This window comes from Paroedura picta, chromosome 8 (assembly GCF_049243985.1).
Source record: "Paroedura picta isolate Pp20150507F chromosome 8, Ppicta_v3.0, whole genome shotgun sequence".
Classification (NCBI taxonomy): Eukaryota; Metazoa; Chordata; class Lepidosauria; order Squamata; family Gekkonidae; genus Paroedura; species Paroedura picta.
The window spans coordinates 67109788-67134531 of record NC_135376.1 but is presented as its reverse complement, the minus strand read 5'-3'; the positions used below and the strand labels follow the sequence as shown (position 1 = coordinate 67134531).

General features: G+C 40.8%; 1 protein-coding gene across 3 annotated transcripts in view; it reads right to left on the bottom strand.

The window, feature by feature from the left end:
• Nucleotides 1–24744, bottom strand: part of INPP5A (inositol polyphosphate-5-phosphatase A) — a 295368-nt gene that overhangs the window by 183797 nt on the left and 86827 nt on the right. For all 3 annotated transcript variants that reach the window (XM_077350184.1, XM_077350186.1, XM_077350185.1), the window contains exons 3-4: nt 22868–22968; nt 18232–18319 (exon numbers count right to left, since the gene is read on the bottom strand). In XM_077350184.1, the coding sequence (XP_077206299.1) occupies nt 18232–18319; nt 22868–22968 (189 nt within the window). The remainder of the gene's footprint in view (nt 1–18231; nt 18320–22867; nt 22969–24744) is intronic.

The window sequence follows — 24744 nt, the reverse complement described above, 5'->3', positions numbered from 1 at the left end:
ATTAAGGGGAGGCATGATGGGGGGGGGGAGAATACTATTAGATATGATCGAAAATCATAGTTTACTGATTTCAACAGATTTTAAGACTGAACTGGGGAAATTTGATACAGATTTTTCTAGGTTGGACTGTGACTAATGCAAAGAAAGAGCTCAGTAATAGTGTTTTTTTTTGCTACTAGCTGACTCAAACATTTGTTGGTCTTGTTTTCTTGCTTGACATATATACTGAAAAACAGTTATGATACTCAAAAGCTTGCTCACTATTCCATGATGTTTAGTTGCTTGTAGTAATAGTTATTTCTGCACTGTTCATTTTGGGATTCTGCTAATGATCCAGCATCTGCTATTTGTGTTTAATAACTATATTTCCCCCAAATGTGAATAAATAATTAAGGTAATAAGATTTTCTATTACATCTGGTGTAACACATAGAAATATGGGAAGGAGTTTGGGAGCTTCAGTGATAAACTTCCATTTGCTGCCAAGAATAACCAGGAGAGGAGAGACATCTAAAGATGACAGGATTCATGAAGGAAAGGAGAAGGTTCATGATGACTCAACCAGTCAGTTATTTTTAAAAACTAATTTTGACGTATTCCAAAAACAGAACCTTGCTTTTTAAATTTAAACAGAAACCTATACTCTCCACAATGTAGACCAAGTGCCATATTCCTGACAAAACTGCACATGGGCATATAATCATAATAAGATTATAAGTGATTGTGAATATCTCACTCATTCAGTGTATGACTCAAGGTGCTTTGAAAGGACTTGATTTTTAGAAAGTTGTGCCAGGTCTCTAGCTTTATTTAAACCTCCTTATCCCAAAATTGAGATACCTAACACCACTAGTCTCCTCTGGGCCTTTGTAGTAATGCAATAGATTTTTAAAAACTCTAATTTCTTTTGCCTATTTACATATAAAGTAGAGTTTTTAATATTGCATTTGTGAGAAAATGCAAACATAAAACTGTATCCTTAGGATCAAGAAACTTGATAATTCTTATTATCTCAAGGTTTGGTTTCTCTCACACGTTAAAAATCCCCACACATACATAAAACCTATCAGTGTATCATCTGTTTTCATGCACCATATTAACTAAAGGATTAGACTGTAGCTCACTTTGAAAAGTGAGGTGTCAAAAGAAGACATTCATATAACCTTACAGCCACATCCTCCGTGCATGTGTATCTCAGTATGGGATTTAGGTGTGCAGAACTGCCAGCACAAAATTAACAAAACATCAGGGGAGACCGTGAAGAAATAAAAGGTTATAGCATGAACTAAGAATTTCCCCCCCCCCCCTGGAAAAGCAGGACACAAAGTTTATGTTCAGTCACTATCCTAGTTTCGTTCTTTTCTTTTCTCTCCAAAGGCACTAATCTAAAATCTGCCTCTTGAAAGTTAAAGAAATTTCATTATGCTGTTTTGTCAAAGCAAAAAAGGCCAAACAGCACACAGCCATTCTTCAAAGCCAGCTTAGTGTAGTGGTTAGGAGTGCGGACTTCTAATCTGGCCAGGTTCGATTCTGCACTCCCCCACATGCAACCAGCTGGATGACCTTCGGCTACCCACAGCACTGAAAAAGCTGTTCTGACTGAGCACAGCACTGAAAAAGCACTGAAAAAGCTGTTCTGGGCTCTCTCAGCCTCACCTACCTCATAGGGTGTTGTGGGGAGAGGAAAGGTGACTGTAAGCCGCTTTGAGACTCCTTCAGGTAGAGAAAAGCAGCATATAAGAACCAACTCGTCTTCTTCTAGGCTAGAGATCATATACCCGCACGTTCTACACAGCTCTAATACTCCAGAAAGTCCAAGACAACATTACGAGAATCACCAAAACTGGTTGTGAAATGTCAACTTTATGGAGATCAGTGGAGGTTGACACTACTTCAGCATTAGAAACCACCCCAAAAGCAGATAAAGCAACCATGTCCTTTTAAAGAGGTACGTTTTGCTGAAACAACTGAGTGTTTTTTTAAACAGGAATTTTGAGCTTGTTAAATGAGCCTAAAAACATGGAGTCTAAAAGCTTACTGCAAAGCATCTGAAATGCCTGTATGTTAAGAAATAATTCAAAACTATGCAAAAAATGTTAAATGGAAGAGACTCTAAGACAGTGAAAATGGATGTAGAATTTGTAATAAGAAAATAGAGACATGTAGTATGTACTGGGATAACTATGATACAGATATCCCTTTTTGGTTACAATTTCATATTTTGCTATGTATTTTTAAAAGATTAAAAACTAGTCCCCCAAATTAGCATGAGAACAAAATGAGTAATTATATATCAGGAAAACAGCAGGGATGGGGGAGGTGCTCTTCAGACATAATATACTTTTCCCCATGCTGATGTGGCCAGTCATGTGACAACTATTCTTTACTAGTTAATCTTTTCATCCTCATGAACCTTTAGTAATTAACAGAACATCTGGAAGGACCAGCTTCAAAGCTAATAAGCTCTGCATGTGACAACAGGCCACTGACTGACCAAGAGTCCCAAAGTAAAATCCAACCTTCAAACTCACCCTTTTGCTATTTGGTTTAAGGAGAGGCAACTCAGACCACCCATTTGTGGGGGAATTCTGTTTTGTCATGAAAAATGTGAGTATACTGATTTGCTAGCATATGACTCAGCTCCAAAAACTTACCACTAGACAGAATTATATTTATCTTGCAATCTCTATGTGAAAATGTTCTGTATTAAAAAGAGCTCTCTCTCTCTCTCTCTCTCTCTCTCTCTGCTTATAGCAGTCTTTTTCAACTTTTTTACCTTTGAGAAACCCCTGAAACATTCTTCAGGTTTTGTGAAACCTCAGAACTGGCGTGACAATGCAGAATATGGTTGGGAAGCATAGCTGTGTACATGACCCCTCAGGCCCCTCCCCTTCCCACTCCCTCCATCTCATCATTGGTCATTCGGGGGGGGGGGCAGGTCAACATGACCATATATGGTCATGTCTGTAGAATAGCAAATGGAAATTCCATAGTATGGTATGTAAAATAATGTCTTCTAACAAATCTAACTAACATGTTTCTTACAGTCCTCTAACTCAGTGGTCCCCAACCCCTCGTCCGGTGACCAGTACTGAGCCATGGATCAGTCAGTACTGGGCTGCAGCTCCTCCTCGTCCTCCTACCCGGCTACTGCCTCGGGGGCTGCCCTGCCACTCTGCCACCAGCTCACCTTTGGTGCTCTCCAGTGGCCGCCATGGCTGGGGCTCTCCCTCAGCTTGGCACTGCGCAGCTGCTGCTGGCAGTGCCCCCAGTCGGTGATGGGAAGTCAGGGGTACCGGCGGGAAAGCAAGTGGAGCAGGTGCTCAGGTGGTGGCAATGACGTCCCTCGGCAAAAGACTACCCCCCCTTCCCCCGGGCCTCAGTAAAATTGTCAAGCGTTGACCAGTCCCCGGTGACAAAAAAGTCAGGGACCACTGCTCTAACTGACATGCAAGAGTTGAGAGCAGTGATATTCTCTGTGTGGATAAATGAGACTTGGTATAGCTTTGATCCTTTTACAGGCTCTCAAGGAATTGGAAACCAACCAGACTATAACTGACTGAAGAAAGGTTAATGAAGAGTTAAAGACTATTAGATGAAAGACCAAGAAGGGACCAAATGAGGAAGCGTGCCTATCCAACCTGGACGGATTGCTTCTAACAGTAGCCCACTCCATCAGAAACCTGGGGGTTAGCCTCGATGCCTCCCTTTCCATGGAGGCGCAGGTCACAAGAGAAGCGCGGCAAGCCTTCTACCACCTACACCAAGCGACTAGCACCCTAGTTGGCACCAGAACACCTAGCCACAGTGATGTATGTGACTGTCACCTCTGGACTGGACTTCTGCAACTTGCTTTACGCAGGCCGACCCTTATCCTTGATCCGGAAACTGCAACTCGTGTAGAACGCAGTGGCCAGGATTCTTACCAATACACCGTGGAGATCTCACATCTGGCCTATACTTCAACAACTCAACTGGCTCCCAATTGAATTCCGGATCAGGCTTTAGGTTTTGGTTCTTACCTTCAAGGCCATACGCGGTCTGGGCCCAGTGTACCTGAGAGACTGTCTCTCCGCCTATACCCCCAAAAGATCATTACGCTCTGCTACTGCCAACAGGCTAGTGATTCCTGGCCCCAAAGAAGCACGTTGATCCTCAACAAGAGCCAGAGCTTTATCTGTCCTGGTCCCCACCGGTGGAAGAAGCTCCCTGAAGAGATCAGGGCCCTGTCCGAATTCCCAAAATTCCGCAGGGCCTGCAAGAGGGAGCTCCTCCACCAGGCATTTGCCTGAGACCGACAACAGGTCCCCCTCAGACATCTCCTCCATGGCCTGAACCAGTCTGTCCTCTCTAAGGGCCTTAGCAAAGTTCCTGTTCCTGTTATATTGTTGTTTAAGATCACTGAAATTGTGTTATTAGATTTTTGTTGTTGTTGTATTGGTTTATATTATATATATATATATTAATTCGTTCCATGTATCCCCCCATGTTGTATGCAAACCGCCCTGAACTATATGGAAGGGCGGTATAGAAATCAAATAAATCAAATAATAAAATAAATAAATGTTTGACACATTTAAAAAATATAAACAAAATTAATCAACTCCCACCCATTCAGGAAACCCTTATAAAGGCTGTCAAGAATCCCCAGGGTTTCACGAAACCCTGGTTGAGAAAGCCTGGCTTATAGCAAGGAAATACCTCTTGTAGTTAAAATGTTCTAAAATGGAATTGTTTGCATGTTTCATAATTTCTGCCTTGAATGGGGTGTTTCATGTTCCTGCTGGGCCCGGCCTGGCATGAGCACCAATGGCGTCCACATTTTAAAAAGGAATGCTGGAAAATCAGCATTCCCTTAACGTGGGGCATCGGAGGCTTCAATGCAGGCCAGGGCCAGGCAGGGACCGGGCTGATGGCAACATTATGCATACACAGGGATTTGCCCTGCTGATGTGCAAGCGCTGTCCCAGTATACCCCTCCTCTGCATTAACTGTTCTTAGTGGTGTTCTGCTTTTGTCTCTTTGGGGCCTGTCTTACAACAGGTTTTCTCTATGTGCCATTGTGGCTTTATTAATCTGTTTCTTGACTTCTTTAGGTGGATATTTTAAGTTCTAAAAAGATCCCTCAGGGGGGATCTCTGTCTGTAGGATTGGAACTGATGTGGCCATAACACAGAGTTGTTTGGTATGGTTGGGAAGGTAGCTAGAAGCATGTAGATTTGTTTGTTAGTGAGTAGTTTTGTGGTATAGAGTGGTGCATCTATGCATCTGTGGTGTATTTTTACAGTACTGACTAGAAAATGTATTTCATGAATAGCTTGGTTCACTGTCAGAGTGACAGTGGGGTGAAAGTCATTGAATGCCTGCCAGAATATGTCCAGAGCTTCTTCCCCATGCGTCCAGACAATAAAGATGTCATCAGTGTATCACAGGTAGAAGAGAGTTGTGAGTGCATTAGAGTTTAAAAAGCATTGCTCCAAGTCAGCCTCAATGTTGCTATTTAATTGGGAAGAAATTTCAGAAACAGACTAGAATGGGAGATTGCTGAATTACAAGTAATTACTACACTCAGGACAATGGAACCCTCAGGTCTTAACAGAGATATCATGTTCTTATCTCACTTCACATGTGAAATCACTCAATGCTTCTCTCTTTGTTAACACCTGTATTACTTCTATGCTAATTTGCTGCCAGTTACAGGTTTTACCAACTGCTTTAATCGAATTTTAGCTATATTTACTGCTCAGTTACTTATGCATTTTGACTCCAATTAGCTCTTGCTGGCAACGGCCCCCACCCCTGCACAGATCTTTTCTCTAGCGGTATGTAATGTTTTCAAAGTCTGTTTCAATGCATCTGAAGACATTTTATACCCAGAATTAAACCACTATATTCAGGCTTTGTTCTGTTGCTTCAAACCAACCCACCTGAATTTATCTGCATAAAAGGGAGTGCTTAATCTTCAGGTCAGGTAGGTCACTGACAAACAGGGAATGTGAGGGCCTCTGGCCACTTTAGATATGACCCAGATAAGAAAACGGTTGTTCCAAGCAGCAGTCTTGCGTTCATCTTCCTAGGATGTATATCAAGACAAACATTTGACATCATTACCTAATGCATTTCCTTGTTCCCTCCCACCCAGGGGATGAAGCACTTAATAATGTGGAGTGGGGGGGGGGGCAAGGGGATGAACAATACATTGACACTTTGCTGCACATTTTTTTCCAAAGAGAGAACTGGATGCAGGGGTTCGGTGGTAACTGTCTGATTTGATCCTTAGTGTCAGAGTCCATACTTTGCTGGCATGAGGCATCTTTGGTATCTTCCATTCTGGGGTGGAAGCCTCTACCTTAGAAACTGTATGGTCATCAAGGTTGCTGGAGCTGGGTTAGAAGTCTTTCTCGGAGAAGGTCAAGTCTTCATAACCTTTCTACCTTTTCTGGTTGTACCACTTTTTTTTGAGGGGGGGGGGACACAACTGCATCGTTTGCATGTCAGACAAATTGTCAGGAAAGAAGTCCTGGTGTGACATTGCACTCTTAATGCCTTAGTGGTGCAGTAAAACAAGACAACTGGTGAAATTATAGGAAAATAAATGCGTAATTTCTTCCTCATTTAGCCATTTTTGAGTCTGGCGTATAGGAAAGTCATTAATGTTATGTCCTCCTATTGATGTTCTAAGCCTTTCAGAGGATAACTAATGCTTTTCCTATACTCCTCCATGTGGCCAGTTAAATTAGACACATTATTTCTGTGCTGTTGGAGAACTCTGATCAATAGACACTTGGAAAGCCCTCTACAACTAAGTGGAAACATTCCCTCAGTGTCAAAAGGAGTCCAGTTTGAGTTTGTACATTGCAACCATTGTTAAATTTAACAAAGGAACAAATAAGTATTTCTGACATTTTAATACGACCATCGAAGAGCAAGAAATTACCTTGTCTGTTATAAGAAACTAGATAGAAGTTAATTTCCTTCTCTTTTTTCTCCCTTCTTTTCAAAAGTTTTCTGGCATGGTGTGCAGGTCTTTGCTACACTTTAGATAATGAGAAAATGGTACTATTTATTGTCTTTTAAGCCACAGGAGGCATTGGTGTTCAAAACATTTAAAAGTTATCAATAATACCTTTGCCTGCTAATCACATTTTAATTGCCTAACATGTATACATGTAGTTATTCACACAGACATGGTCGCGTACTGACTGTGATCCAGAGATTCTTATGTGTACCTAATAAAAGCACCTTATCAAGTGGAGAGGATGCAAGATGGACAAAAGGCACTACGTCTTGTTTTTAATGAATAATTGAGCTGTGGAATTTGCTGCAAATTGACATCATGATGGCCACTGGTCAGGGTGACTAAAAGGGAACTTCCATATTCAGAGACAGTATACTTTCGAATACCAATGCTAAGAGCCATCAGAGGATGAACCTGGCCTCCATACCCTGTCTATTGGCAACCTCCAGCAATTGACCACTGTGAAAAACAGGACACTGAACGGATGGACCACTGGTCTAATCAAGCAAGGCTCTTTTCTAATGCTCTCATTCTGCAAGAGAAAAAAAAAATCTGTTCCTCTTCTTCTTGGGTGCTCTACATAGTGGTACATAGCACAGTTAATGAAAAACCTATAGAATTTGTAATCCACAAAGCCAAATGTAGCCTGTCAGTTGTAGATGATGGTTTTCTATGGACTTGATAATTCCTCTTATTTAGTTCCAAGAAATAGCAGAAACTAGGATGTTTATTAAGGAGCTGAGAATATAGGACTGAGTTGGCAACCTTCATAATTTGTGTGCCAAGAATAGATATAATGAACCACAACTGAGCCCAACACAACAATCCCATTTGAAGAAAAAGAAGAGCTGGTTCTTATATGCCGCTTTTCTCTACTCGAAGGAGTCTCAAAGCGGCTTACATTTGCCTTCCCTTTCCTCTCCCCACAACAGACACCCTGTGAGGTAGGTGAGGATGAGAGAGCCCTGATATTACAGCTTGGTCAGAACAGCTTTATCAGTGCTGTAGTGAGCCCAAGGTCACCCAGCTAGCTGCATGTGGGGGAGGAGCGGGGAATCAAACCCAGTTTGCCAGATTAGAAGTCCATGCTCCTAACCATTACACCAAGCTGACTCTTTCTGTTTACATTATTGCTGTTTAATTTTATAACACTGATTGCTATTTAACATATATGTATTTATAATTTGCTATTCAACATTTATTTAATACCAACTGTATGCTGATAGCTGTACCATACAACATTTTGTTTTCATGTACAAAATGGCATTAACATTGTACCCATTCTAAATTGTGCCCAAATGTGAAAATCTTGCTTCCCCCTCCCAGTCTGCTTGTGGGGGAGCGCGGAATCGAACCTGGCTTGCCAGATTAGAAGTCCGCACTCCTAACCACAACAACAAGCTGGCTCTCTTGATTCCAAAATATAGGTCAACCCATTTCCACAGCTATACGAGAGCCACTATGTACGTTACTAATTGAGGAAGGCATAATCTAAAGTGGTTGATGTGAGGGCAAGCCTTAAAGTGGAGTACCATAGGATAACCCCCCCACCCACCCCGAAATTCCATATTACGACAGATCTTAAGAGCACCAAGTATTTGAAAAGCAAAAACGCTTTTGGAGTTATCCAGCCTTGGTTAGCAGTAAAATTTTGTTAAAACTGGTGTCAATTATCCCTAACCAGGGTTTTGTTGATTTACTTCAAACCCTGATTCAAAACAGGGTTAAGCAGGAAACATAGCTAGTGGTATAAATTTGGGTATAAATTTGGGTATAAATTTGGGTATAAATTTGATTCATCGCCAGGCTTTCACATTCCCTCCCCTCTCCTCCTCCTCTTTCTGCAGTGTGTCCAAACTGAAAATGGAAGTTTTAGCCAACCCCAATGAACTGTCTGATGTCATAACACAACTGCCTGAATAACTCAGCTTCTTTCCTCAACAGCCAGCCTGGAGAAGAATTCTGATTGTTGGGAAAGCAAGAATTCTTATTTTTGGAACTTGATAACTAATGGGAGTTAGTGAAGAATTTTCATCTTAGGCAAATTTTGAAAGGGGAGGAGAGATGAGAGAGAAGGGAGGTGTGTGCCAGAATTTAGCAATTCATCCAAGGTCATATCCATTATGTTCACATCATGTGAACTGAACACCAGGGATCATCTTAACTATGCTATGGTGAGTGGCAGAGGAGGATGCCCTCCAACAGCTAGTTCCTGCTCCCTCGAACATGAAGGGGGCCCTTATACTTGCATGAAACCAAGGTGCAGAAAGATGGAATTTTGTACCAGATCTTTTCATCTGATCAGGAATGCCATATCACGGGGGGGGGGGGGGAATGGGAACCTACTTGATCAACAGAGTTGTTAATATGATTTATACGCTAATTTACAAGAGTCCTTTTTGTACAAATATTATTACTTGTCCTGATAAGGGGGGGGGGGATAAAGTAAGCTTTAGATCTATGCCAAGAAATCTATACATAACTTCACTAATTCATGTATGTGGAGTTAAATGCTAATTAAGCAGCCTACAAAATACTAGAAGAAGAGCTGTTTTTTCTACCCTGAAGGAGTCTCAAAACTACTTACAATCACCTTCCCTTCCTTTCCCCACAACAATGCCCTGTGAGATATGTGGGGCTGAGAGAGCTCTGAAATAACTGTGACTGGCTACATGTGGAGGAGGAGTGGGGAGTCAAACCTGGTTCTCCACTACACCATGTTGGCACTCAGGAAACTTTCCCAATTTCTTTTTCTTCTAAAAACTGACAGAATGCCAAGTAACTTACTTTTAATTAGCCATTCTGAAAATATGCCCAAATCATCAAGGTTTCCACTAGAAAAGTAAAAACAAGTTGCCATTCAAGATTCTCTCTCATTATACTTATATAAAAAAGAGCTTTCAGAATGAAGCACCACTTTCTCTTCTCCCATCAATACTTCATTATAGCAATATTCACAAGCTCCAATATACCCATCAGTTCGTATCACTAAATAGCATTCATGCAATTTCTCTAGTGAGTCACGCTGCTCTTATTTATGAATTAACTGAATGTCTACTGGCAAATGCATTAGCAAATTTCTTTGCACAGCATTTCATTATTTTGCAAGCAATTATTTTCAGATTTTACCATCTGACATAGTTCTGGGAGACAGTTCTGCTCCAAGGCAAAGCACTTCACCCAGTATAATCTATTCCTTTCCAAAGGTTCTTTTCCCGCTTTAATCATTGCCAAGTTACAGACACAAACATTGAAAATGCCATCAGTTGTTGCGTGGAAGTCTCACAGAAATAAATGAACATTGCATAGATGTAGGGCACCGCAAACTGCACCCCCAGAAGAATGATGGTGCTCAATCCAGTTACTAATTTCCACCAGGGATTTTCTAATACTTGCAAAGACTTTCCGCCTAAAACTGTAGGTTAGCAAAGAATCTTCAGAAGAGTGTGGAGGGACTCAAGGCACCTTTATGGGCAAAGAGTGGAGGGGCAAAAAGGATAAATAAAATTTGGAGAGGACTAACAGCAACTGATATAACTGATAACAGGCTTTGAGCGTTCCCAAACCACTCTTGTGGCGCAGAGTGGAAAGGCAGCAGACATGCAGTAAGAAACTCTGCACATGAGGCTGGGAGTTCAAACCCAGCAGCCAGCTCAAGGTTGACTCAGCCTTCCATCCTTCCGAGGTCGGTAAAATGAGTACCCAGCTTGCTGGGGGGTAAAATGGTAATGACTGGGGAAGGCACTGGCAAGGCCACCCTGTATTGAGTCAGCCAAGAAAACACTAGAGGGCATCACCCCAAGGGTCAGACATAACTCAGTGCTTGCACAGGGGATACCTTTACCTTTAAACCACTTGTGCTAGTGCTGCCAGTCTCCAGGTAGGGTTAGCAATCTCCCCGAATAACAACAGATCTACAGATGAAAGGGATCAGTTTCCCCTGAAGAAAATGTCTGCTTTGGAAGGTGGATTCTATGACATCATGCCCGACTGAGGTCTCTCCCCTCCCCAAACCCCACTTTCACTAGGCTCCACCCCCCAGATTTCCAGGAATTTCCCAACCTAGAGTTGGAAACCCTATTGTGTCAGTCTTTGAACATTCAGTGGGCCCTGTGCAATACAGACTCTCTTTCTCAGTTGGATCCTCTAAGCATGGTACAAAAGTTTGCACTGGCTCAAGAAAGCGAACCCAAAAATCTGTCCATGGGTTCTTCTCATGAAACGTACAGATATGGGAGATTGTGAAGACTGCAATGGGGCATAACAGGATGGGAGTATTTAATAATATGCCAAAAACAAATGTACCCTGATCCCTCAAAATATTGGATGGGGAGCACATCAGACTACATAGATTTTCAAAATTAATAGTCTTCAAATTACTACTTTATACAGAGAGTGATGAAAAGGTGGCATTCACTGCCAGAAAAGGTGGCATTCACTGTCGTGATGACCATAGGAATAAACATCTTTAAAAGGGGATTAGGAAGATTCATGGAGGACAAGTCTATCAATGGCTACTAGCCATGATAACTCAGGGGAACCTCCACATTCAGAGGCACTAATCCTCTGAATCCCAGAGCCAGGATGCAACATCAAGGGAAGGCTTCAGCCTCTTTGTCAGCTTGTTGGCTTTCCAAAGGAACTGGTTAGCTACTACGTAGGACAGGCTGCTGGACTAGATGGACTAGTCCAGCAGTGCTCTTCTTATATTCAGTTCAATTATATTCCATTATTGGAATTTTCATTTTTCTTTTCTATATGAATGCTACAAATAAGAGTTCAAGTAACAGAATTTTATTGAGAAATGACAATGGGAATCATGTGTATATATATATACATCAATTTTTAAGCACGATATCTGTTCTTTGTGAACCAGCCTCTCTATGTACTGTCAATTCTGAAGGAGGAAACACAGAAATAACTGCACTAAACTGACTTGATGGGAGAAACAGGACAGATCAGTATTCACTCCTAATCAATCAATACAAATGCACGTAGACATTACCAAGGAGAATCAGACAGCCATCATCTCCACTTCTGCTTCTTCACTAACAAAGGATATTCTTAGATATTCCCTGGGGAAATTAGTGGCAAGCGTGATGTCATGCAGGGGTCCCCAAAGTTTGCAAGCCTTCAAGCATCTTTGGAATTGTGGGGGACAGTGGCAAGCACCACTACAAAGTGGCTGCCTACCACAGGAGGAGGAGCCAAGTACACACACATACATAAGACAGTGTGCAATGTGGGATAGAATCATAGAACTGGAAGGGGCCATACAGGTCATCTACTCCAACCCCCTACTAAAGCATCCATGATAGGTATCTGCCCAACTGCTGCTCAAACACTGCCAGTGAGGAGGAGCTCACCACCTCCTTACACAGCCTATTTTTCCTGATATCTAGCTGGTACCATTTTACATATAGTTTAAGACTATTACTGTGGATCCTATCCTCTGCTGCCAACAGGAACCATTCCCTGCCCTCTTCCAAGGGACAATCTTTCAAAGACTTGAAATCAATCATGTTCCCTTTAACCTCCTCTTCTCCTGCCTGATCATTCCCAACCAAACTGAATTTGAAAACTTAATCATACAAGAAAAACCACACCTTGTACTTGCACTCACTTATGTAAGTGAAACAGAACAAATAAAAACATGCATGGTAAAGTGGACGCAAAATTTTGCTGAGACAATCGCAATAGAAGCATGGGAAAAATTATGATGTAAAAATGTAAAATGGATGAACTGTCAAGCATTGCGAGAAAATTGGCATAAGATTTTTTTACAGATGATATTTGACACCTAAAGTTATTAGTAAAATGTCTAAGAAAACTGATGGTAAGTGCTGGAAATGTCATGATGCTTCTGGGTCCTTTTTTCATATGTGGTGGAAAGTAAATTGGTTAAAAAAAAATTGGATAAAAGTCCATGATAAATTGCAAACTGTGTTCAAATGTAAATTTGTATTGGAACAAAAAAAATGTTGTTGAGTATTTTACCTGCAGGTCTTCCTAAGCAAGGGACAGCATTCTTTTTTCATGCAACAACAGATGCAAGACATATTATCGCTTCCAGCTGGAAGCAACAACAGGAGCCACACACGGATGCATGATGTGAAAAATTCAGAGAACTAGCAGTGATGGCCAAGCTAACAGACTTGGTTAATCACAGGCCATCATACGAATTTCAAAAACATTGGAAAGATCCACAGAGAAGGTGTTGGTTGGGGTAGAATTCTAGCTCTAGAAGAATGTAGCCCCACAGAAAGGATGAATCTCCTGCTGGCATTCTACCATAATCCAGACCCGTGAAGTTTCTATAAATAAACACATTATAATAAAATACACACAGAAAAGGTGATAACAACTAATGGGTTAAAGGAAAGATAAAACATACAGAGAGAGAGAGGAAGCCCAAAGGGGGAGGATAACACACATATGGTCAGTCATACCCAGAGAGAATATCAAGGTCAAGGTTATTTGTCCTGCTTTCACAATAGCCAACCTACTTTCCTGAAGCACTTGGCATGCACCTAGGAAATCACTTGCAGATGCTGTAGCACCCATGAGCGGAGCACTGAGGAACCCCAATACAGTGAGTAGCATGTTAGGCTAAGACTGGGGAAACCTGTGTTCAAAACTCTACTCCACTGATCTCCCTAGGTGACCTTGGGCTCAACTATGTCTCCCTAACCTACAGGATAAAACATGTAAGCCTCTTGGGAAAAGGTCAATATAAAAATCTGATCATCAATAAGATACAGTTATCAAGCATTCGCCAATCATTTTGCAGTGGTCGTTTTGCCTAGAAAAATTTCCATATTTAATACTAAGGCTGTATTTCTATTCTGCATGGATTATTTTCTACTACCTCCGTTACGTCGTTAAAAATGCAGCCTACAATGAGTACATGGAGATGCGAAGGTCTTCCCAGGGAGGGACAATTAAGAACAAATAGTTATTATCTATTAAATTCTTTTATTTGAGTCTGTTTGCGATATGTTGCATCCCTCAAGGCCCTTCCGAGATATATTTGCAGTGACTAATGACAACCGCAGAGAACATGATTCTACAATAAAAAGACTTCACATTCAACCGACAGTTTTTGTGTGCAAAGAAACAACTCAAACTAGCCTGTTCTATGTAATGTCTCTGTTTCGTTAAATTTCCCCTTTCCAGTTCCAGATTCCTAAGATCAATTACCTTCCACTATATATCATATTTTAGCTATCCTGGATGCAGTTCTTTAAACAGTGCCAACAAAATAATGACGGAAGAGGACTTTCAGTTACAGCCCAGCCTTAAACATGTTTCCTTAGAAAATAATAACAACAACTTTATTTTTATATCCCATCCTTCTCGGTAGGTTCAGTCCTATTGATTTAGATGAGATTTACTTTGAATGAGGTGTGCTTAGAATTGCAGCACTGGAGTTTGTTTTAGAAGCTAACAGTGCAATCCTAAGAAAAGTTACTCTGGTTTGGACAGATCAAAACCGACAGACTCAGATTGAAATAATTCTTCCTAGAATTGCATTGTAAGGACTCACCTTTGCCCATGTTACCTGTTCAATAGTGTCCATTGACTGTTCCATCAGAAATACAAAGCCCGGAGGTTTAAAAGAACACCTCCATTTTAGAGCAGCAAGCAAGAGCTCTAAGAATGATCTAATATTTGTCATGTGCAATACACCTTTTATATAGCGACAAAAAATAAAGGAACAATGAAATATCGTTTTACATCTTCTGTCTGATCTACCCTAGCCAGATTTACAAGGAAGCTAGATTGTTTAGTATATTAAGGACCAAGGTATCCCAATGATTGAAAGCAAGTGTTAAAGCAGTGCATTAAATCAATTTATACATTTTACTGGGCCATAACAATCTGTACTTCCATTTATTAAAAAATTAATTTCCTATATTAAAAGTTTGTTTCAGCTCTTCCACTCATTTAATTTCCAGGGCCTTCAAACCTTAAGGCTAGATTGCACGATTCCTTCTCCTTTGAATACTTAAACATATCTATATTTAAAACAAAACTATCCCCCAAAATTTTCAAATGCAATTCAACAGCTAATCGGTATTATTCAGTACTGTTCAGTATTATTGCGAGGCTAATACTGTGTAAAAGTTAATCCCTTAGCTCCACCTCCTGGTGAGAATATGAAATTTTGCCCTGGAGGTCAGGGAACCAGGGAAGAAAGAACCTTTTCTCTTTTAAAGAGACAATACGGTTTCTGGGAGCTAATCAGGTATCTGAATTTCCTCTGTACTAAATTCAATTATGTTGGTCTTCTTAAATCATGTTATGTTATTTAGCAAAACTCCGAACTGCCACAGTTAATATGCTCACAGGAGCCAGAATGCTCCATTCATTTCTGGGAACAAGCCGATATTTTCTGAGACCCATTAATAAACCACTCAGGATTTATGTGCCAGTTAAATTCAATTCAATTTCCTTTTTCAATTAATGACCAATTATTTGAGTCAGGCCTGACTGAAAATATTGCTCAAATACCATTAATCTAACAAAAATTAACTTTACCATTTTTGTAATAATGAGAACATAATTTTAAGGTAAAATAATGCTCTGTATTTAATAATGTTATCCTATGTTTTAGAACAGTTACTCTCCTCTTGTAAGGGGTCTCATTAGCTCTGAGTAATGAAATTTATCACAGTGGGAACATGGAGTATTTGCCTTCCCTTTTTCAACCCCCAAACAAGTCTGTTGTAACCTAATTCATAACTTTATTTTATATTTTAAAATTCAGTATTTTGATCCTTGCTGGAAACATATCCTTGCTGTTTTTTTAAAAAAAGATTCTGCTTTTGCTGGATGAATGGGCTGAGCTGGTTGAGAGTACAGGCTGCCGCACATAGCAGCCTGCTGATGACATCATAATGCTATATCTGACATGATGAGATCACCAAGTGGTGATAAAGCTACCCACACAGATTACATAGAAAGTTGTACAGAGGACTGGAGTGGGGGGGAGAGAAGTGAAGCTGGCTGACAAAATGGAGTCACTAGGGCACAAGAAGAATTTCCTGTCATTTAAGCTATGGGCAGACGTGCTCCCTGAGAAGTGAATCTCAAATTAGGGGATTGTCAGCAAAGCCTCATTTTACTATACAATTCATTATCTTTAAGAACAAAGTCTGTAACAGTTAATTGATCAATCAGTCAATCAATTAACATTTGTCAATTGATTAAAAAGGCCCCCTGGTTAATTGAGCAGTTGATTAAAAAAAAAAACCTTGTTAATTATTTTTCAATACAAGTACTTGGTATTGTCTTAGAACAGGGGTAGTTAAACTGCGGCCCTCCAGATGTCCATGGACTACATTCGCTGGCAGGGGCTCCTGGGAATTGTAGTCCATGGACATCTGGAGGGCCGCAGTTTGACTACCCCTGTCTTAGAAGAAGCATCCCACCTTCTCTCTCCTTCACGAAAAACTGTCTCTTCTGAAAAAGAGCCTGCTGCACTGCATGTGGGTTTCAATTAGAAACAAAGAACTTTTCCCCTTTCGAACAATGGTTTTCTTCATGTCCAAATTTATGTAGATTGAATTGACTAGCTGAAATGGATAGATATAATTAACTAAGAACTTGGCCCAGTAATTCAATGCAATAAATGTAAAATAAATTTATTTTACAATAAATGTAAAATATATATATTTTAAAATACCCATGGCAGAAAGGTACTACAGAACATTGGGTTTTTGGTTTACATCTTCAATATTCTTTCAGCCCTTCTCTGTGTTTTGAAGGGTTTAAAAGAAATGACCTTCTGGACCTTTCATTCAATTATTTGAGCTTGCCAACTAAAAATGGCACAAGGACAAAAGACTGCATTCTTCAACAAAAATCTTGCTAGCTTTGATCCATGTGAGATTGCTTGAAATTGGACCCGGAGTTTTTTAATGGCTACGGTATATGCAATTAATGGACAGAATGGGGAAGTGACCACATTGGACGGAAATGATACCAAGAGAACTTGGGTTACAACTAGAAGCATTCTCATCTCATGAATAGCTTTTCTCTCTCCCTCTCCCTCTCTCCCTCTCCCACACACACACATACATAGATACAAATATCCTGCCCTTCAATTCCGTGTAACTCTCCTATTTCTCTTTGCCCCATCCAATGGACCCTCACGTCCTCCCTCCTGTAAGGATAGATTCAAAAGGATAGCCGTGCTGGTCTGAAGTAGCACAATAAAATCAGAGTCCAGTAGCACCTTTAAGACCAACAAAGATTTATTCAGGGTGTGAGCGTTCGAGTGCAAGCACTCTTTGTCAGACTTCGTTTCTTCATTGCTTTCATTGTTTTCATTCATTGCTTTCAAGGCATCATGAATAAACTATAATTCGTTCATTATATCATGCACACAAAAGTTTATTGCCAAAATTAAACTTTGTTAATCTTAAAAATGCTACTGGACTGAACAATGAGTCAGGAAGACATATACTCCCCTCTATTTGTGACTCAGGTAAGATGGGACACTAGGGTAGCCAGGTCCATTTGTGCTGCTGGCAGGGGATTGGGGGGGGGGCACTTTCTGATGTGCTGACATCACCCGGAAGTGACGTTGGCATATTAGAGATATGGGCTTCAATTGGTTTCAAACCAGAACATCATTCTCCCTCCCACCAACTACCCTGCCATGCCGATATAACTTCCACATAATGTCAGTACATCATGTTAAATAGCCACTTTTTCCAGGTTGTATATACATGTATATGTATATATCAGTGCTTGTAGTAAGTTTATTAAAAGTGTAGTCTTCACCACCATCAATGGCTCTCAGGCATGACACACTGGAGATGAAGAACTAGCACTTAACCTACATCAGTAGTTCTCAACCTTCGTAATGCCGTGACCCTTTAATACAGTTCCTCATGTTGTGGTGACCCCCAACCATAAAATTATACAAGTGTTCTTTCACAGAAAATAAATCAAAACTGACCAATGGTGTGAAGATCCATTGTTCATGATTGTATATAAATTGGTTATAGATTGGATATAAATTGGCGTGCGCCTTCAGGAGGAGCGGCAACAGTGATGGTGCCCCTCCCCCCCTGGCCAAACTGCTTGCCCTGCCACGACCCGTGAAAGGGTTGTTCTACCCCCAAAGGGGTCCCGATCCCAGGTTGAGAACCACTGAATGGAGAATGAAGGTATTTTACCGTGGTATTTTACAAGGTATTTTACCGTGAAATGTTCCTGTGACTTGTAATTTTCATCCAGATAAACCCGGGCTCTGTTGTATTCTTTCATTGCATCACTTGATAGCAATTCTCTGAAAGGTACAAAAGGAAACAACAGTAAATATCCTCTCCTGACATTAAGCAGATGCCTATTAATAAAAGAAGACTTCAAGGGCATTCTAACTAGGCACTGGATTTTAGAATGGGGGAAATAACCACAGAATGAGGTATTGTGTCTTCCTATTTTACTCACCTCACCCTTCCCATAATTCAGTAAAATCAACAAAAAGGCACACAACTAATGAATCCAGTAGAGGGCACCCTTTCAACACAAAAGGAGAGACAAATTCTTTCATATGAGCTTATGCATTGAAATGAAAGTTTAAAAAATGACCCAGCATGAGTTGAAGGGTGGGAGGGGGGGACGATACATCAAAACATTCAAGCAGTGCCTTGTTAGTTAAACAAGCAAGAGACAATAGGTCTGCAAACCCCAATTTTCTCTAATGACCCAGCTGAACATATTTCACCACTGTCCAACAACAGGGAAATCCACCCGTATTCAAGGATATGTACAATAAAAAGAAGTCAGCGTGAGCAAGATGGCAACAATATATTAAGCTAACTATCCGGCTGAATCATTCCTGTTATCAGCGCCATAATAACAGCCCTGAGAGAGAGGCTGTACATTTTAGGGCTACAGATACAAAGTGAGCCCAAATGAAGGTTGGCAACTGCAGCTTGGGAAATTCCTGGAGACTGTGGGGTGGTGTCTAGAAAGGATGGGGTCCAGGGGGGGAAGGAAACTCAACAGGAAAGTGATGCCATCCCCAGAGCAGCCATTTTCCCCAGAGAATGGATCTCTGCAGTCTAGACGTCAATAGTAAATCCAGGAAAACTCCAAGCTGTACCAGGAGGTTGGAACCTCTTAGCTCAAAGGCTCTCCTGCATAAAGCACTGGGCCTTCAGTGTGAATTCAGTCCACCTGAGATGCTATGATTATTTTCAGTAGACAAGACATTTTCCAGCTGGCAAAAACTTTATTCAAACAACAGAATGAGTTCCTAGGTATAAACCTCGTTTTCGTATTTTTCTTCATGAGTGACCTTATTTCTTAGTTGTTGTTTTTTCAAGGATACTAACAAAGTCTTCAACACACTACCTTATATTTTATACCTTATATTTTAAGCCGTATAACTTGGGTCTATTAATATCAAAGGTCCATGAAGGTAACTGAACCCATGAGCTGTGTCACATTTGCCAGATGTGGTTTTCAATATTCGTGACAGATGCAAACTCACAGGATGGCCCTCAGTAAACAAGTACTCAATTTGAGTAATAAAACAGGGTTGCAGTTGAACTTTGATTTTTGCTCCCAGAAGTCACTTCTGTTCACAGAACAGAGCCTCTTCCACCAAGCAACCCACTCAGTTCCCTAAAGATCACTCCTGGTCTTAGAGAACGGCTAGGAACAACGTGAGTTTCCTTGAGGGTCTGAAATGGCACGAAGGGGGATTGGGTGAATTTGTAATACGCAACTTATAAAAGTGTAATTTGTATTGATGGTTGCAGCAGAAACAACAAACCTGCAAATAATAGATTTAATTTCTTTACATTGGGATGAATTGAACTGAGGCCAATTCAAGGGTATAACTTCAGAAAAATATGAACTTTACTCTTATAAAAATAGTTTGCTTCCATGTAAACACAAAGTCTGGCACACAGGCATGTTCTTCTTATCCCCCAAATCCTCCCCTGTGATCCCAACCCTCTGGCTGAGGATCAGTGCCTCAGAACAATGGTCTTGAGCCTGGAGCCCTGGGAGATGATGCAGCAGAAGTATTTTAGTTGGTGATCAATCAATAAATAAAGGTGCCCTGTTCAGAGATCAAATGATCTGTAGGCAAGTGGCAGGAAGTCATGTAACATCATCATCAACATAGCCATATAACAGGAAGAAGGAGGAGCCAAAACTATGAACTCACAAGAGTCAAGGCCAGATACACCAGGAGCAGACCAAGGCCTGGGAACAGCTAATACGAGCTGAACACCTGAGGGTAAGGACCAAGTTAAAGGGCAGAGTCATGGAGGAATCTTCACTACCGCTGAGAGACTTCACCTACAGCTCATCTCAGCATGCATGGAAAGAGAATCAGGAGGTGTGGTGCCCTTTCACTGTAGGCAAGCATACCAGCACTATGTCCTTCCAAAAAGGAAATGGTGGCTTTGTAGGAGCTCACAACTCACCTGAGTGCCCCAGTACATAGGCTGTATGTACAAAGACTGTAAGTAAAAAGACCACTGCTTTAGAAAGTTCTTCAGAAATACCTGATTGATCCCAGAACAGCTGTGTGGGATACCTTTACACTAAGGCCAGCTGGTGAAGTGGCAGCAGGCAATTTGATCACCATATGAACATTCTTTCATTGCCACGAGAGGTAACAATTTTTCCTCTGAATACTGGGTTCCAGACCTGATGGTGCCCTGATGTAATGACGGCAATAGTTGAGAGCAAGCAAATTGTTAAGCAAACAGAACAGCAATCACCTTCTTGAAAATCTTTACTGCAATCCTAAAGCCATTCTGTGACTGTTTAGGATGGCAACTAAGACCTTGCACTGGCAAACACCTGAGAGGTGCACTGGCATGGTAGTGGCTGAAACTTTAAAGAAAAAGATGTTTTGCCCAAAATCCATGGATGAAAACAAACATTTGTTGCAACATATTATCACTGCCCTGCTCAGAATCACCTCAGGCCGAACACTGCACAAGCACTGGCCTGGTTTCTCCATGCCTCCAACTGTGCCTCTCACAAGCCACAAGGTAAATATGCACAAGGATAATACAGGGATAATAATACTGGATAATAATACAGGCTCCATGATGGGTACGGGATATGGAGAGCTACAGTTGTGGGACGGACTGCAGCAGGTAGGAGCAAGTAACCCTATTAATACAGTGAAGAAATACTTGTGGATATGCTGAGCAAAATTATTGGAGCCTGGAGCAGCCAATCACCATGGGTGGCCCACCTCTCGGTTCCTTGGGTTGGCTCTTTTCTCTCGCCTACAGCCACACCACCCTGAACACGCCCAATCTCGTCTGATTTCATAATCTCTTTTCTCCGCCAGCAGAATAAATTATACTGACCAAGTAAGTTGGTATCATGCCAGCATAAGTAACACACTGAACTGGCCAACCTCGGGATTACTCTCTGACAGTGCAATCCTAAATAGATTTCAATGGTAGTAGAAGAGGAAAGGAGATGGGATGAGCTGTGTTGTACAGAGTAAGCTAAATTAAAAACATGATAGGCCTCAATCGGACAGGAACTCCAACTAAAAGGATTACATTTCTAACAGCAATACTAGGCAACAAAGAAATCCAGAGGCCCCAGAAATCCAAGATTTGAATATATTTCATGAAGTGATAGCATTAACCATTCTTCTGCCATAGGAGCTGTAGTTATTTAGCTGAATTTAATTAGAGGTAGAAATCCAACAATAACAAAATGTGTATAAGTTGCCGAATCTGAAGCACATACTCTAGAGATGCTAACGCTTGGACCCAACCCATCTTCCTTACTCATTAGCTAGGCTCAAGATTCAGTGCAGGAAGAAAATGACACCTTCTGTTGGGAAATTCTTCAAACTGAAATCTCTTTTCCCTCTGCAGGATCAACATGCAATAGGGGTGGGGGCGGGGAGGAACAAGAATCAAGTCTCCTTGTTTAACACTTCTCTTGAAGAACATCAGGTCAGGACGCCTTAATTCAGAAGAAAAGTAGTTTAAGATATAAAATAAAGATTTAGGGATATTACAGAACTTGAAAAACTTGCTTCGTTTGTTCAGTAAATCCTTCTCTCTAGTAACAGCCCTGCCCACAATACCATAGAGTGTAACAGACGGGAAATGCTGTGAAATATCTTTAGTCAGTCACCTAAAAGCAAGAAGGGTTTGTTCTGAGGTTGATGACAGTGGTTTCTGTTTTCTCTCCCCCGACCCCCCTGAACATGAAAACTAACCACCAATCTTGTGGGGCACAATCCTCCCCCAGTTGAAGTCCACCCATTTCAGTGGGCTAAGAGAGGAGTAATTCTGAACAGGATTTCTTTGTGTTTCTTTGTGTTTTAGAAATTTAAAGAGAGGCAAACACGTATGGGGAAACAAATGCAAAACTGTTTACATTATATCAGGTTTCATGATCTGTACATCAAACCTTAACACTTAAGTATATCTGCAAACCTGAACATTCTTCAGCTCTTGACCAATCGTGTCACTCTTCCGAAATGAGGAAAGCAGCATTTGAAATGGTTTGTTTGTAGTTGTGTTTTCCCCAAGGTTAAACAGTCTTATTGGCCCATGCAAAATCCAGAACAAGAAAGGAAAGCCATGTAATAGCCTTTTATTTGGGTTTAACTAAAAAAGGTTTTACACAGCTTTTGTTCCTTGTCTGTAGTCGGCCAGAATTCAAAGCAGCACTAAAGCAGCTCAAAAATAAATACATGAATTACTATTTGCTGTGTTTAATCAATGAGATGAAGAGAAAAACAACTTGCATATTTCTGTATAAATATTGCTTTAGTGCTGTGAAAAAAGCCAGAAATCAGAGTTTCATATTAATCTTCCTTATCACTTACTTAACAAACTTGTCCACGTGAGACATAGATGCTTCGTAGTTTTTCCCACCAAACTCTTGACAGTGTAGCGCCATGAACTGTGGCTTGTGTGCGTGCACCACCTGGAAAATAAAACAAACTATGACAGTTCTGAAAATAACAGCAAACAACACAGCTAGAGCACTAGAAGTTTGTCATACAAATGAAGAATCAAAAGGACAAGATTTCTTGTCACACGGTTCTTCCTGTAAGTTCAGGAAGGTGTTTAAACACCTCCAAGCATGTAACGCACAAATGCATCACAAACCTAACAAATAAATAAGCCCAGCTTTTACATGCATTGTTTTGTGAGTTTCTAGATTCCAAGTCTGAGATACAATTTTAACAGGCTATATTTTTTGATGCAAATACAGTCTCAGTGAGGGAGGAGCCAGCTTTGCTCTAACATGGTAATCAAGCCGCACATATTTATACATTGTATACAATATAGTCACAGTACTAATTTTCATAACCAGAGGAGACCAAACTATTGACAAAAATCTCGTCCAATGATAGAGAAAGGTGTTTGTATCCTTCTTTATCATCTCAAAAAAGAAAAGTCCAGTTTTTCCTTGTCAAGGACTCGTGTGTTTGTGTGTGTGTGTGTGCACGTGTATAAAGTGCCATCAAGTCACAGTGGACATATGGCGATCCCAGCTATTCTCAGCTTTGGCTAGTCACAGTCCTGTCAGAGCAGTTCTGTCAGCACTCTCTCTCTCTGTCACCTACTTCACAGGATGCTATTTGTGGGGAGAGGAAGGGAAGGTGATTGTAAGCCACTTTGAGACTCCCTTTGGTAGTGAAAAGCGAGGTACAAAAAACAACACTTCTTTCAAGGCAGGTGAGAAGCAGAGCAGTGGTGTACCTAGGGCATCTGACACCCAGGTGGATCATTTTTTTTAAAGCCCCCTTTTAAAAGTCCCCTTTTAAAAAGACATTTTCTTTTATTGGACTGTTCAATGCCTCTATTTCTGCCCACACCAAGCAGACGTAAATCTGTCTAGATTTAAAAGAACAGGCTGAAGCTCCCTAAGACACACAGCAACCTAGTGAAGAAAACTTAATTCTGGAGTCATAGGGATTTCTCTACCAAGGCTGGAACCAATCAATTCAGGACCAGTAATTGTAGTCGCCCTATTTATAATCCTGAAATAATGTGCTCCTCATGCACAATTTTGGGTGGTTGCTCTAAAAAACAGGTTTCTATTTTCCTCCTTTGAAGACAGTCAGAATACTCACCTGCTCACAGTTAATTGTTAGTGAGTTGAAGATTAAAATTTTTAATTTTTAAAATCTTAATTTACATTTAAGTGAATTAACTTTTATGTATTTTAACTATGTTGTATACCACCCTGAGCCCATTATGGGAGAGAGGTGATATAAAAATATCATCATCATCATCATCATCATTATTTTACCTTGTCTAATTCTTATATCCTGGTCTGTGACCATAAAAATAGATTAATGAAATAAAATGTTTTCTGTTGCCTCAGAGGATTAGACCAGAACCAATGGGTTGAAATTAATTCAAAAGAATTTTCGGCTAAACATATGGAAAGTAGTTCCTGACAGAGTGGTTCCTCAGTGGAACAGGCTTCCTCGGGTGGTGGAGGGTTCTCCTTTGGAAGTTTTTAAGCAGAGGCAAAATAGTCATCTGATAGAAATGCCGATTTTATGAACGTAGGCAGATTGTGAGTGGCTGGGCAGGAAGGGATGTGCCAGTGTTTGTCCTTGCATACCCAGGAAATTGCTGATGGCCACTGTGGGTTGGTAGGTAAATTCCCTCTAGGCCAGGGTGGATTCTGGAGATTTTTGATGGGGGGATCACGGGCATGAAATTGGGGTCACTGTGGGTGGGC